This window comes from Schistocerca serialis, chromosome 3 (assembly GCF_023864345.2).
Source record: "Schistocerca serialis cubense isolate TAMUIC-IGC-003099 chromosome 3, iqSchSeri2.2, whole genome shotgun sequence".
Lineage (NCBI taxonomy): Eukaryota > Metazoa > Arthropoda > Insecta > Orthoptera > Acrididae > Schistocerca > Schistocerca serialis.
The window spans coordinates 321,339,596-321,354,815 of record NC_064640.1 but is presented as its reverse complement, the minus strand read 5'-3'; the positions used below and the strand labels follow the sequence as shown (position 1 = coordinate 321,354,815).

Sequence of the window (15,220 nt, the reverse complement as noted above, 5' to 3'; positions counted from 1 at the left end):
ATCTTTCGCTCATCAGCCAAAATCAAAAATATGCTGGGCTCACTGAAGGATAAACAAGGAATACAGACACCTGGAGTCTACAGCATCAACTGCGAGTGTGGAAAACAGTACATCGGTCAGACACAGTCATGTATGTTACAGCGCTGCTCAGAACATGTATGGAGCATTTGTCTAGGTGAAATGGAAAAATCTGCAGTCTCAAGGAAACCATATGTTTGATTTCGAACAAAGCTGCTGTGCAGGGTGAACAGGTTTTGGGATTCTATCTTTAAAGAGGCTGTGGAGATATGACTCCATGTTGAGATAGGGGTTTTCAACTTAGCACCGCATAGGATGCTGTGATAACAAAACCACAACAATGCTCCAGTGTGAAAACAGTGCAGGCAGCAGACAGAATGGACAGGTCCCGGCAGGATGCAATGCTCACACCTGCCAGCACGCAGGGAGCCCGCCCCCCCTCCCCCTCCCCATCAACACCGGTTGTAAATTCCCCCCTCCCTCCCCCCCAACACCATGGTTTGCGACACCCCTTCCGGAGGCATGCAACTGGCACTGCCAATGCAGATGAGGCAGAGGAACCTGTCGTTCAGCAGCTATAAAGAACCAGACAGGACATGAACCTGACACTTTACCTGAATATGACAAGTAGGAACCTTGTTGAAACTTTCCCATGGAATGATGCCTTGACTCGGCTGATAACCCAAGAAGACTTCATCATCAGATAATGTAACATTTTGCAAAATTTTTTACTTGAATTTAGGATACATATCTAGGTCGATCAAGCCAAAGCCATTTATTCAAAATAATTTATTCATTCAATAAGTTAAAACTCAGATTCATCATCATTTGTCTGCAGATTACTTTACTATTAATGCTTTGTTGTCAATTGGAAGACACTGTCATGGTCATTCTGTAGGTACACGAATCAACAATTCTTTGCATATTAATATAAAATAATAATAATCCTAACACCACCCTTTATACAAGCAGCAATGAATCAAGCTGTTAAATAATCATCTTGAGGTTGAAGCTCTTCTGTCCATGTTTGTTTTCAAATAGGGCTGTTTTTGGAGAGGGTCCACCATGAACAAAACAAAATTTTTCCTGTTTCTTTTCATTTCCCAGACATGTTTTGTTGAAGTTTCAGCACCATTAGTGGGTTTTTTATCATCTTTCTATAAAACCAGAAAAATGTACTTTACTACTTGTACACACATAAGTTTGACTTTTTACAATAGTATATACATATCTGACGGACAAAGTTTTGCATGTATACCTTATTATCACATGATGTGGATTCCCAGAGTTTTCCATCATTTAATGCAGTTATTTTGTTTCACATATTAAGTTTTATATGGTTTCTTGTACACACACACACACACACACACACACACACACACACAGCTACGTAGTATTAGTTATTGGTAAGCATAACCATAATATGCCCAGTTGTAAATTTTCAAAGTAAATAACTGTTCTATATGGTTGTAGAAGACAAACTGTAAAACCCAGAAAATCCAGTTTGTGGTAACAAGGTATATATACAAAACTTTGTCTGTTTTTTTTCCTCCAAATATGTGTGTACAAGCAGTAAATAGTATTTTTCCTGTTTCATAGACAGATAATTTAAAACCTACTGATGATGCTGAAACTTCAGTGAAACATGTCAGGGAAATAAAAATGAAAATCAAAAATTGTGTTTTGCTCTTCATTGAGAGGCAGTTAAAGAAACAGTTTGCTACAGCCAGTCAACTTCTTCAATAACAGAACCAAACAGGGGAAAAAAAAGATTTCCAGGAATTTTCTAAATGGATAATGAACACCAGGAATCAATAACTTACATTCAATAATAATAAGTTGTCATCATCTTCTTCTTCTTGTCATCATCATCTACAAATGCTTCTCTTCACGAGCAAGACAAATAGCCAGAAAGGCTAGACCATGTGAAAACATTTCATGAAATTCCTCACTCTGTTCATGAAAACTACTAGTAAAAATAAAATTAAATTCTATCTTTCTATTTTTTAACAAGAGATCCCCTGCATAATTTAAGCAAAATCCTCATCTCTACCTATAAGGTAACTTCCTAACTTAATTTCAATTGCATGGTTAATAACATTGTCCCAATAGCTGGAAGTGCATGCCAGAAACTCCATGTTGTTATATTCCACAGGATGACTGGTGCAAAAGCAATGTTCTGAAAAAGCAGAGTTGCTCAACTATTATAACTGTGTGTGTGTGTGTGTGTGTGTGTGTGTGTGAAGTTTATGCTCAGTACACCAGTTCTCCACGATCCTAATAGTCTGACCAATATGCGACACACCACAATTGCTAGGAATTCGATAGAAGCCTGCCTTATTAAAACCGAGGTCATCCTTTATGGATCCTAAAAGGACCCTAATCTTGGATGGTGGTCCAAAAACACATTTCATATCATATTTCGACAAAATGTCACCAATCCTGTTGGAAATGCTTCCTGCGTAAAGCAAAAAGACTGTGAAAGTGCCACCTCGATATTATCATCACTCACCTGGCGCGCAGTTGGTTCAGCCGTGTGAACTATGATACACAGTACCCCTTCATGGTGAGCCAGGTGGTAGCAATTATCAGCCTGTAGATACAAGTCAGTGTGAGTTGACTTCCTATAAATGGCATGTCCCAATGTACCATAAACCTTCCTCCTGATCAAGACCAAGGGAAGGGAAGGGAAGGGAAGGGAAGGGAAGGGAAGGGAAGGGAAGGGAAGGCAGCCATCACTCTCCACCTTTTTCATGAAACGAATATTTAGGTGGACTGAATTCAGCGAAACCACACAATAAAAATATTGTCTACACATTTGAAAAACATGTACGTTTCAGTGTCGCTGACTCCAAGCACATTCCTCAGAGTCTTCCCTAAACAAATTGGCAATAACAGGTGACAATGGACTTTCCATCGCAACCCCCTATGTCTGCCTGTAGCACTGGTCATTGAATAAAAAGTAAGTGGAAGTCACCACATGTCAAAATACATTCATTAATTTAACACCAAACCTAAACCCAATTAACTGTAACAAGAACATGAGTGAAGAGAGAGACAACATCAAAACTTACTAAAATGTCATAACCATAAACAACAAAACTGATCAGTTTTTGACAATATAATGTAATTGAATAGATAAAAAATCTATTCACCAAGTATCAGCTGAACATGCACATAAAAGAAGGTCACACTTATGCAAGCTTTTGGAGCCACTGGCTTATTTTTCCAGCAGAACGGGAAAGAAGAGGGGTGAAGGAAAAGGGTTAGATTTTGGAAAAGTCACCCAGAACTCCAGGTCAGGGGAGAATTATTGGATGGGATGAGAAGGAAAGACTGATTGTTGGTGACCGCACTGCATGAGATTTGAAAACCTGGCGAAAACCAAGGACATGTAGCATTAGTTACCGCCTGTGGACTTCTGGAAATGCGCTGCAACATGTCCTTGGCTCTTGCCACCCACACCTGGCCAAAATTTATGTTAATTTCAGGGTCTCAGCATGTCTTCACAGTAAGCATTCCTTTCTTTACTCTGTTTTAGTTTTCTAGATCTATCATTTTCTGACCCATCTATTTTTTTGCTGTCCCCGTCCCATCACTGATACATACAATACACTCAGCTTTTCACTCTTATTAACTCATGCACGATGTTTTAGCAGTAATCTCTTCTTGCATATCACCCTGTCTCCCACCTTTAAGCTCTCAAGTTTTCAAATCTCATGCGGTGCAGTCCCCAACGATCAGTCTTTCCTTCTCATCCCATCCAATAATTCTCCCCTGACCTGTGGTTGTCAATTCAGTTACGTCATACAACCATAAAAAATGTTAACCTCTATGGAGAGGAAATGTATCATTTCTTGCAGAGGTCGGATGAACTCCACAGCAGTGGAGAGAGACTGCAATCTGCATTGTCATTTTTGGTGAGGTTTCAAAATCATAATATTGTTCCAATGTTTGCCAAAGTTGTGCATCGTATTAATTCCAATCACATCGAGCAACATGCTGGTTTAGCTGTTGTTTATGTAAGGATCCATTACACTTGTTGACAGATGGATTTTGTTTCCAAGGAATGTTTCAGCTTGATTTATGATAACTTACAGAATTTTGTGTTTTTATTAGAACTGGCTGGATGTTACTTCCTCATCATAGGGAAATTTTTTCTGTAACTGCCTGGCATATGGCAAAGTCTGAATGTTTCCATGGCTAAGAGTCTAGTACTATACCTCAACATTCTGGGGCCAATCTCACAAAGAAAGCTTTTGATGCTGCAGCTTCATCTGTGATAGGGAAAGGTTTAAATTTTGCATCACTGCCCAAGTGTTTACCAACTGAATTTATAAACTCTGCTGAACAGGATGTTTTCAAGCTACCTCCTGATGCTGCAGATGAGTTTAGGAGGGAAGCATGTCATGTGTTGATTGAGGCATGTCAACTCAATAGTAGTATAACAGCAGCTTAGATGGCTGCTTTACATTCACTTAGAGCAGACCTGGACATTGTTATTTTACTTGGGGACAAGAGCAATGCTGCAGTTGAATTGTATGAGCGAGGTTATTTTCAAAAGAGGCAATGTTTACTATCTGATCTGATTCAACATACTGCAGGATTGGTGCTGAGAGAAAGATTAACAACCTCCAGAAGAAAAGTTCCTTGCCTCAGGAGAGTATCATGAACTGTTGTGCCCCCCCTCCCCCCAGATTATATTACATCCTGAAGATCCACAAGGAAAGGATTCCTCTTAGGTTCATTGTGAGTAACACTGATGCTCTGACATAGCATATAGCAAAACACCTTGCTACTCTGTAGCACCCACTAGCCGGGTGGAGTGAGCATCATATTAAGAACTTGGCAGATTTCTTATGTCAATTAGAGGGAATGTGTTTGAATGACTCTCTTACTAAGTTTTTGTGCACATTCTCTCTCTCTCTCTCTCTCTCTCTCTCTCTCTCTCTCTCTCTCTCTCCCCCCACTCGTGTTCCTCTGTCTGATTCATTACAGTTAACTGAGGTTAGGTTCGATGTTCATTAATGAATTTATTTTGATGTGTGTTGATTTCCATTTACTTTTTATTAAATGAACAGTACTATGAACTGACAGACTAGGTTACAAAGGGAAGCCTGTTGACGCCTATTATTGCCAATTTGTTTGTGGAAGATCTCAAGGAAAGTGCCTTGGAGTCAGTGGTATTCAAATCTGTATGTTTTTTCAAATATGTAGACAATACTTTTGCTGTTTGGCCTCAGAGTTGTGAGAATTTACACGACTGTTTAGGACATCTGAATTCAATCTACCCGAAAATTTGTTTCACAATGGATGTGGAAAAGGATAGCTGCCTTCCCTTCATTGATGTGTTCATCAGGGGGAAGGGTAATGGTACATCAGGACATGCTATTCGTAGGAAGCCAACTCACACTAACTTGTATTTACAGCCTGATAGTTCTCACCATCTGCCCGATAGTTCTCACCATCTGGCTCACATTGAATGCGTACTTTGAACCTTGGTTCACGGGGGTCATTCATTTCAGACACTGAGAGTTAGTCACCTTTAGCAAGAATGGTTTTAGCAAAAGAGAGATCAGACATGCATTGTACTATCAACCAATAACGTGCCAGATGAGGATGATAATACGAAGGTGGCACTGAAATCTACAGCCTGTTTGCCTTACACAGGAAGCATTTCCAACGGGATTAGTGACATTTTGTGGAAATATGATATGAAATTTATTTTTCGACCACCAACCAAGATTACGGTGCTTTTAGGATTCATAAAAGATTAACTTAGTTTGCTTAAGGCAGGTGTCTATAGTATTTTTTGCAGTTGGGGGCTGTCATACATTGATCAGTCCATCAGAACTTGGATGACTGGTATGCTGGGCGCACATGTCAAACATGATTACAACAGTCAAGAAGTTCTGCTATTGCAGAACATTGCCTTGGCACTGGTCATCAAAATGGTTCAAATGGCTCTGAGCACTGTGGGACTCAACATCTGTGGTCATCAGTCCCCTAGAACTTAGAACTACTTAAACCTAACTAACCTAAGGACATCACACACATCCATGCCCGAGGCAGGATTCGAACCTGCGACCGTAGCAGTCGCGCGATTCCGGACTGAGCGCCTAGAACGCACTGGTCATCCTGTGTAATATAACAAAGAGATTCTGGCATACACTTCTGGCTATTGGGATAGTGTTATTAAGCAAGCAGATGAAATTAAATAATGAAGTTACCTTAGAACTAGAGATGGAGGTTTGTACTTAAATTCTGCATGATATCCCGTGTCAAAAAACAAAGGCACAGAGTTAATGCTACCTCACCAGTTGATTGTCAATTTTCACTATTGATAACTTTTGACCTCGGTCTTCTTTGGTTGTGTGATGGTGCTAGTGTTTACAGTGTGAGTGTGTGTGTGTGTGTGTGAGAGAGAGAGAGAGAGAGAGAGAGAGAGAGAGAGAGAGAGAGAGTGTGTATGAGTGTGAGAGTGTATGAGTGTGAGTGTGTGTGTGAGAGAGAGAGAGAGAGAAAGAGAGAGAGAGAGAGAGAGATTCCTTGCTGCATTTGTGTCTTCAAATTAAATGACAGGGTGTGCACCTGTCAAAACATCGGTGGTTGTCAAAGACAACACCTGGGTATATTTCCCATAAGTTATCTGAACATTGTATACTCCCAGAGAAACTCAGGTTTGACAAGATTAAAATGCTTAACGCATTTCCTGAAGCAGTCAACATGTAAAGAACAAAACAAAAATACACTAAAATCATGTAAATGCAGAGGACATCAAAGTCGTATTCCTTTTTGATGACCTTATGATAATTACACCTTTACTGTAGTTTCTGTACTCAACAGTATTTTAATGGAAAATAAATCTGACGGGGAGTCTAAATTGCACAGAGATTGGGTGTACTCTGATTTTAACACCCAGTTTCTGAACAGTAGAAACTATACAGAAGCTGGCATACAATGCGTGCATTCACATAATTTTAGAAACATTTCAGTGCACATTTTCATTTCAAACTGTTACATACAATGCTTGAGGTGTGCATAAATAATGCAACATACTAATTACAAGTGAATAAATAGTACAGTACCTGTAAGTTATAGTCTTTCATCATTTTAACAAGAGAGTTTTTCAGACCAGGTATTTCCATCCCAGTTTTAATTCTCTGTACCAGTTTTCTTGGATCAATGTAAGTTCCAATTTTCTGTAGGAGGAATGTAATGAATTCTGAAATAAAACCTCTTTGTTACTACTAGCATGTAAATTAGATTAACCATGTGCTTTACAATATCATACTATACCATAATTACACCACTTTTAACAAATTTATACAGAATGTATACAAATAGGGACGAGCCTGTGAACCATATTCAAAAGCCTAAATAAAATTCTTAGCAGCAGTCAATGAAGTAATAATGTGGCATATGACTATCATTCGTCCCCCTCACTCTGTTTGTGAATAATCTTTTAAGAATAACTGCTTGTACAGCTCCGTATCAGCACATATTTCTCAATTTTTGGTTGTTGTGTTGATTAAGTGATGAATACTGGCAGATAGTGATATGGTTCTTGATTCCTAATGGAAGTGGAGAATGAGGAACTGGACAAGGCACAGTGTTGTACACACCATAATGTATTGTGTGTGAAAAAGGTAGGTAGGTAGGTTGGCTGGCTGGTTGGTTGGTTGGTTTGGGGCATAAAGGGACCAAACTATAGGGTCATCAGTCCCTTTTTCCTGACACAAGCAAGGCTCAAGGTACAGAAACACCCAAAGTACGCTTGAGAAAGCAAAAGGGTGGAAAGGAAAGGGGAACCTCACCCAAAAAGAAAATGAATGGAACAAACAAAAAACAGGAAAAACATAAACCTCATGGAAAAGTAGAAGAAGGTACTAAAACCATAGAGCAGATGTTCTGGGCTGGCTGATCACAAGAATAAAAGAGGATAAGCCAGCTACTGCAACACATTAAAATGTCCACCCCCAAAAGACAAGGCGAGGTGAAAACATGTAGGGAAAGGACGACCACCAAGAAAAACAAATGCAAAGAAAGTGCGACAGAGTTAAAATGGAGTGAAGGTGGTGGCCTCAGAGAGAAGGCTAAATGTCCACCCTTAGATGGTATGATAAAAAAAAACCTCATGAATAAAACGTAAAACTAAATCTGCTGTTGAGGCATTGTCGCCCAACACCAAAGGTAGGTTGCAGTGAAGGTTAAAAGTCTGCTGCAGAGAGGGGGCTAAAAGTGGGCAGTACAGCAAGATGTGGACAACAGTCAAACTTGAGCCACAGTGACACTGAGGTGGGTCCTCGCGACGAAGGAGGTAGCCATGTGTTAGCCATGTATGGCCAATGCAGAGCCAGCGGAGAACCACAGAGTCCCTGCAAGAGGCCCGCATGGAGGACTTCCACATATTCACAGTCTCCTTAATGGCATGCAGTTTGTTGTGCGTACTGAGATTATGCCATGCCATCTCCCTAAGCCGAAAAACCTTGCAGCGTACGAATGATCGCAGGGCAGTTACGGGGATGCCGATCTCCAGAAGCAATTCTGTGTAGCCTGTTTGGCCAGCCTGTCAGCAAGTTCATTTCCTGGGATTAAGACATGACCTGGGGTCCACACAAACATCACGGAACGTCTGGACCATTCCATGGCATAGATGGACCCCTGGATGGTCACTACCAAAGGATGGCAGGGGTAGTACTGGTTGATAGCTTGTAGGCTGCTCAAGGAGTCAATACAGAGAAGAAACAACTTGCCACGGCATGAGCGGATGTGCTCAAGAGCACGAGTCTGGTACCCAAAAACACATCTGATCTTTGTCCAGACTTGGAAAGGTGATGTATGGCACCCAATGCTCAAGACATACCTCTCCCAACATTCCTGTTTCCAACTTTTTATAATCTTGCGAACGCAAGCACCGAGCCATTTAAAAGCTATTAGCTGCTCTCGGGAAGTGTGCCACTTATGTCGCTGTAGAGCTTGCTGACGCTCTTTAATGGCCTCAGCAATTTCCGGTGACCAACAAAGTACTGACTTTCGCCGGGGCCACCCTAAAGAACAAGGGATCATGTTTCCTGCCGCAGACACAATTGTTCTAGTGACCTGCTCAACTACCACATCTATGGTACCATGTGGGGGAGATTCAACGGTGACAGCAGAGGTGAAATCTTCCCAGTCTGCCTTGTTAAAGGCCCATCTTGGTAAACGTCTGGGGGAAAGGCACTGGGGGAGTGACAGGAAGATGGGAAAGGGGTCACTACCACACAAGTCATTGTGGGCTCTCCAGTGGACAGATGGGAGAAGACCTGGACTGCAGAAGGATAAATCAATGGCCGAGAAAGTACCAAGAGCCACACTGAAATGTGTGGGGGCCCCAGTATTTAAGAGGCACAGGTGGAGTTGAGACAGTAAATTTTTGACAACTCTACCTTGGCCAGTAAGCACGATGCTACCCCACAAGGGGTTATGGGCATTAAAATCTCCCAAAAGTAGGAAAGGTTTAGGGAGTTGATGAATCAGTGCAGCCAATGCATTCAGCGGTACTGCACCATCTGGAGGAAGATATACATTGCAAACAGTTATTTCCTGTGTCATCCATATACTGACAGCCACAGCATCAAGAGGGGTTTGAAGGGGCACAGGTTCACTGCATACTGAGTTCAGGGCAAGAGGTTGATGGGAGCCTGTTGGCATGAGTAAATTGATTCAGTAGAGGAAGAGCTATCACAAGGTGCACTGATAGCACACTTAGATGCACTGGAAGGGGATGATTTCGATAAGAGTTAATCATAGAGGACTCTAAACTGGGGCAGTCCGTCAATTTAGCCACATTCAAACAATGAAAAATCCATGATGGAATGTAACAATATTATCAAAAGTATAGGTGTTACTCACCATATAGCACAGATGATGAGTCACAGATAGGCACAACAAAAACACTATCACACAATAAACTATTGGCCAACAAGGTCTTTGTCAAAAATAAACACACACACACACACACACACACACACACACACACACACACACACACACACACAGAAATGCAACTCTCTCACACACATGACCACAGTCTCAGCCAGCTGAAGCCAGTCTGCATTTGTGTGTGTGTGTGTGTGTGTGTGTGACAGACTTTTTGTTGTGCCTATCTGTGTCTCAGCATATCTGCTATGTCATGAGTAGCAACAGTTCTTTTCATAATATAATTTAGCCACATTGAAGGAGAAAGCATTGCATTTACAGGGAAGTGATATGGAGAAAATGGAACATTATTTAGAAGAATAAGCAGAATTGCTTATCCCTCCCAGACTATTGCCAGCAGCTCTGATAGCACAGGATAGGACTTCCACTGAAAATGAACTTTTGTTGTATAAGAAACAATATCGAGTTCCACATCACCTTCACTCAGGAATGGGAGAGTTTACAACTCAGCAGCTCTGTGATGGGATTATAAAATAAATTACCAGCCCTTGTGAGGCGCCTATGGTAACTGTACCCAAGTAAAAGCACAGATGGGAATAAGGCATGTCAGTGCACAGTCACAGGTCTAGTGCCAAGTATTAAGGAAATTTTGTATAACCTAGGGCAATACCAATATTTCACAACTACTATCTGCGAAGCAGGTACCATCAGTTGAAAGTAGGATCAAAGGATCGACCAAGACCACATTTATGATTCAATTCAGCCATTACCAATACCATCAAATTTCACTCGAATTTAATAAATGTGCCAGTAACTTTCCAGTACATGTTACAGGGGGTGCATGAAACCCAGGCAGTGCATGGTGTACTTTGATCATAGTATCGTGTTTTTCAAGGATAGCAATGAAAAAGTAGTGTGGTTACAGAAAGTGTTTAGTCAGCTATGAGCACCACAGATAACACTGAATTTGGGGAAATGTCATTCTGATCTATAGAAAGTTTGCAATTAGACCATATTATCAGTCAAGATAGTGTACAAACAGATCTTGGCTCTTACTAGCTGTGCAGGAATTTTCTAATACTAATACAGTAAATGAGCTGCGCTCCATTTTAACTTGTGCTGAAATTTACAGAAATAGCAAGACATCTCGCACAACCCTTAGAGAAGGAGTATGCTCCATTGCACAATGGGTACCAAAGAAACTTTTGTGGGGTTGAAAGATGACCACTCATCCTTTCTCTTATTTCTGAATTAGTGGTAGTAGTTTACACTGTCATGCCATGGTAGCATCCACATCTTAGGGTTTGTGTTAAGGATTCAAACCAGTAATGGATTGCCCAGCATCAAAATGGCTTATGGGACTGAAGGTGGTTACTACAAGAAGACAGAAGGAGTGGCTATGGTGAGTCCCCTTTCACCAGTTGTCAACAATTTGAACATGAAACATTTTGAGGTGGAAGTCGTCGAATTAACCCAATGGAAATTTACCTTTTGAGCTGGCAATGCCTTCATCATATAGCCACATGGAAGAGACCAGCTGAATAATGGCTTCCTCATACACCTCATTTCTATACACCGGAACATCAATTTTACCATGAAAGTTGAGGTGGATGCAGTGCTCCCCTTTCTCAATGTCCTAGGAAAAATAAGAGTGGACACAGTATATACCATAAGGAGACACACACTGACCTATACACACATGCAGCCCTCAAAACAATAGAACATAGGGCTCACACTCCCTCAGGTAATGACAATCTCAATGAAGAAATTGAAAATTTTAGGATTGTGTTCTGGAAGAATAGCTACACGGAGTGGCAAATTGGAAGGGCCCTACGTCCTACACCAGCCATTAAACCAACAGAAATAGAAGACGAACCTCATTTTGTGGTGGATTGTTTGGAAAGATGGGAAAAATTCTCCACAACACCAAGAGCAGATGGTCTTCCACCCACCAGCTAAAACATGGGCACTGCTTGGTAATGTCATGGACTACCTCGGGCACTGGATTTCTGGGGCCTATCAGACACACCGCCAATATGGCATGACACATAGGTCATACAGAGCGTACTGTCAAAGATTGTTGTCAAGAACACCAATGGCACACCAGACTGTAACAGCCTAACATGTCAATAGTCACAGAATATTGCCTGTAGGAATTACACAGAATGGATTATGACTACATTAAGGTTCTGACACAGATGTCTAACTTCTGGGACTGTGTCATTAAAGAATCTATCCAAATTTATGTAAGGGAACACCTAATCATGATAGGGACTATATCCTTAGTAAGGCCTGTGAATGTGCAGTTAATCAGATTAAGAAGAGGAAGGAGATATCCCAAAATGAACTGACTTCGGGGACAGTCAGGGCTACAGCAGAGAGGCTGTTAGCATATGTCCCTGGGCATGAAGAAGAGGAAAGAGCAACATGTCGGTGGGTTGTGGAGGAGGGGAAATGCTGAGAGTGTCACCACCCCTGGCTGCAGACTGCAGACAGAGTAGCAGGTTGGAGGGTGGGAGGGAAGAACATTCACTTGTGAACTGTATCATCATGAATTATGCCAGGAGAAGCTGTAGAATCACATTGCACACTTGCAGTAAGACTGGAATCTCCATTGAACATTTTATCAAGTGTATATTTATAAACACTATCTGCTTTATGGTAGATGTCCCCACAAAGAAGACAATGCTGCGAACACATCAGTCGGTATATGTTGTGAGGAACATGGTATGAGGGTCTGCCCTTATCTTTCTTCTTCTTCTTCTTCTTCTTCTTCTTCTTCTTCTTCTATGGCTCCACAGTTCATTGTGAACCTTGGCCTCTTCAAATTAATAAAAGTAGGTTTTGTTAATAGGTTAGGGTGAATGCTTGAAAGTGGATATATGGGAAAGATTTTGCAGTAGGACAGATCACAATGATAGGCTCCTTGATACAAGGCTGGTGATTTTATAATTCAGCACAAATTGACTAGATGCTGCAAATTATTGGTGGACAACAGAGAAAAGTTTGGATATTTCAGAAGAGACACATTTAATTTATTTTAAAGAGCTCATAAGTAAGTTGTAATAATGATGGTGATGCAAATTTACAGTGATTCCAAAGGCTATTACCTGGTTTTTCGAGAGAATACTGGATCAAATCTTCCCATAGTTCATTGTCATTGTGTTCTTTACAGAAATTAATTGCACGATCTATATCATTCAGCTGTTGCATAATTATGTTAAGAGCCTGTTTAGGTCTTCCAATTCGTCCTTGAAAACAAATAAGAATTGACAGTGTTTAAACCTTTAACATGAGAATAACAAAAAATAAATTATTTGCAGAATAATAAGTTCAAAATAAATGATTTATTCACACAAAAGAGTGAAGTCAAAAATGTCTTATACTGACACCATCAAGTATATGCTCAGATTGTCATCTAACAGTATACCTTCATCCTCCCTTTTACATCACATTTTGCTTCACAAAGCACAATCTAATTTAATAGTTTATTATACAGGTATAATTAAATATTTACCTAGGATGAAAACGAGCTCGGGATAGAAGGACCTTTCTTCACAAACCTGAAGAGATTCCACAATAGGGTACTGGTCACTACGTCGAAGGAAAGGAAGAAGTTTCTCTCTAGCAAAATCTGCATATAATCTGACAAGCAAGCCATGGTACTTCCGACTTACTTCTTTTGTATCTCTTTTATCGAGAGCATCTAAATACTGAAAATACAATAATTTATTATTGATATTTGAACAACTCTTTACACAAGATAAAACTATGCTCATCTCCAAATCAATGTTGCTACGATGATAGTTTTATTGTTCTTTGAAATATGGAAAATCACCATAACTGGTACAATTTATAATAATGAAGTCCAATTTCCACATGCCCAAAGTTAAAATCAGACAGCAATTTAGAAGCACTGTTGCAGGGGTAATGGAAGAGCAATTCTTTTATTCCTTTGTGAATTAGTTTCTCAAAATTCTGAAAGGTTGTTCACATTATAAATACTGTCCTCCTTGTACTCTCACACATAGGAACAATTTTTCCCCTTCAAAACATCTACATAACACACACTTCTCGATGAAACAGATGTGAACAAATTACACAACCCTTTGTACACTGATCAGCCAGGACATTACCACTGCCTACCAAACAGCCAGGACACCCACCTTTGGCATGGAAAACAATGGCTACGCATCATTGTGTGGAAGCCACTACCTGGCTTGGCTTAGCAGGTTGCTAGTGGGGGTTGGCATACGTTTGCACAAACAAGTCACCTAATTCCCGCAAATTCCAGGGAGGGGGTGACGAGCTCTGATGTCACATTCAATCACATCCCAGATGTGTTCAACTGCGTTCAGATATGGTGAGTAGGGGAGCCAGCACATCAAATGGAACTTGCCACTGTGTTCCTCAGACCACTCTGCCGTCAGGAAACATGATCATGCTGAAGGGGTGTATGTGGTCTTCAACCAGTGTACAATACTCCTTGGTCACCAAAGTGCCTTGCACAAGCTCCACTGGACCTATGGATGACCACGTGAATGTTCCCCAGAGCAAAATGGAGCCACCGCAGCTGATCTCCGTCCTGCAGTAAATGAGTCAAGGAGCTGTTCCCCTAGAGGACGATGGATTTGCACCCTCCCATCAGCATGATAAGAAGGTATTGGGATTCATCAAACCATGCAATGCTCTGCCACTGCACCAACATCCAGTACTAATAGTCATGTGCCCATTTCAGTCATAGCTGTTGATGTCATGGTGTTAACATTGGCACATGCATGGGTTGTCAGCTGTGGAGGCCCATCGTTGGGAGTGTTCAGTGCACTGTGAGTTCAGACACACTTGTACTCTGTCCAACATTAAAGTCTGATGTTAGTTCTGCTACAGTTTGCTGCCTGACCTGTTTTACCAGTCTGCCCAGCCTAAGACGTCCGACATCTGTAATGAAGGGTAGCCGCCATATCACTCAGTCTGGACATAGTTTCGCCTTGGTTTTGCCACATGTCGAAGACACTCACCACAGTACTCCTCAAACACGTGACAAGTTGGGCCATTTCCCAAATGCTCATGCCTAGCCTCAGGGCCAGCAAAATCTGCCCTTGGTCAAAGTCAGAGAGATTGCGTGCCTTCACCATTCTTCACATGGACAGCATGCTCACAGATAAGACAGGCATCGTGCCTGTGTCCGACTACCACTCATTCTTTGTCAGGTAACACTGCTACTGCCTGGACAGATTTATATCAATAATATGTAAGTGGTCATAATGTTCTAGCTGATCTG

At 41.1% G+C, this 15,220-nt stretch overlaps 1 protein-coding gene across 2 annotated transcripts in view; it reads right to left on the bottom strand.

Annotated features, from left to right (window-relative positions):
* Nucleotides 1–15,220, bottom strand: part of LOC126470131 (vacuolar protein sorting-associated protein 41 homolog) — a 153,736-nt gene that overhangs the window by 19,377 nt on the left and 119,139 nt on the right. For both annotated transcript variants that reach the window (XM_050097747.1, XM_050097746.1), the window contains exons 13-15: nt 13,457–13,652; nt 13,050–13,190; nt 7,107–7,243 (exon numbers count right to left, since the gene is read on the bottom strand). In XM_050097747.1, coding sequence (XP_049953704.1) covers nt 7,107–7,243; nt 13,050–13,190; nt 13,457–13,652 — 474 coding nt within the window. The remainder of the gene's footprint in view (nt 1–7,106; nt 7,244–13,049; nt 13,191–13,456; nt 13,653–15,220) is intronic.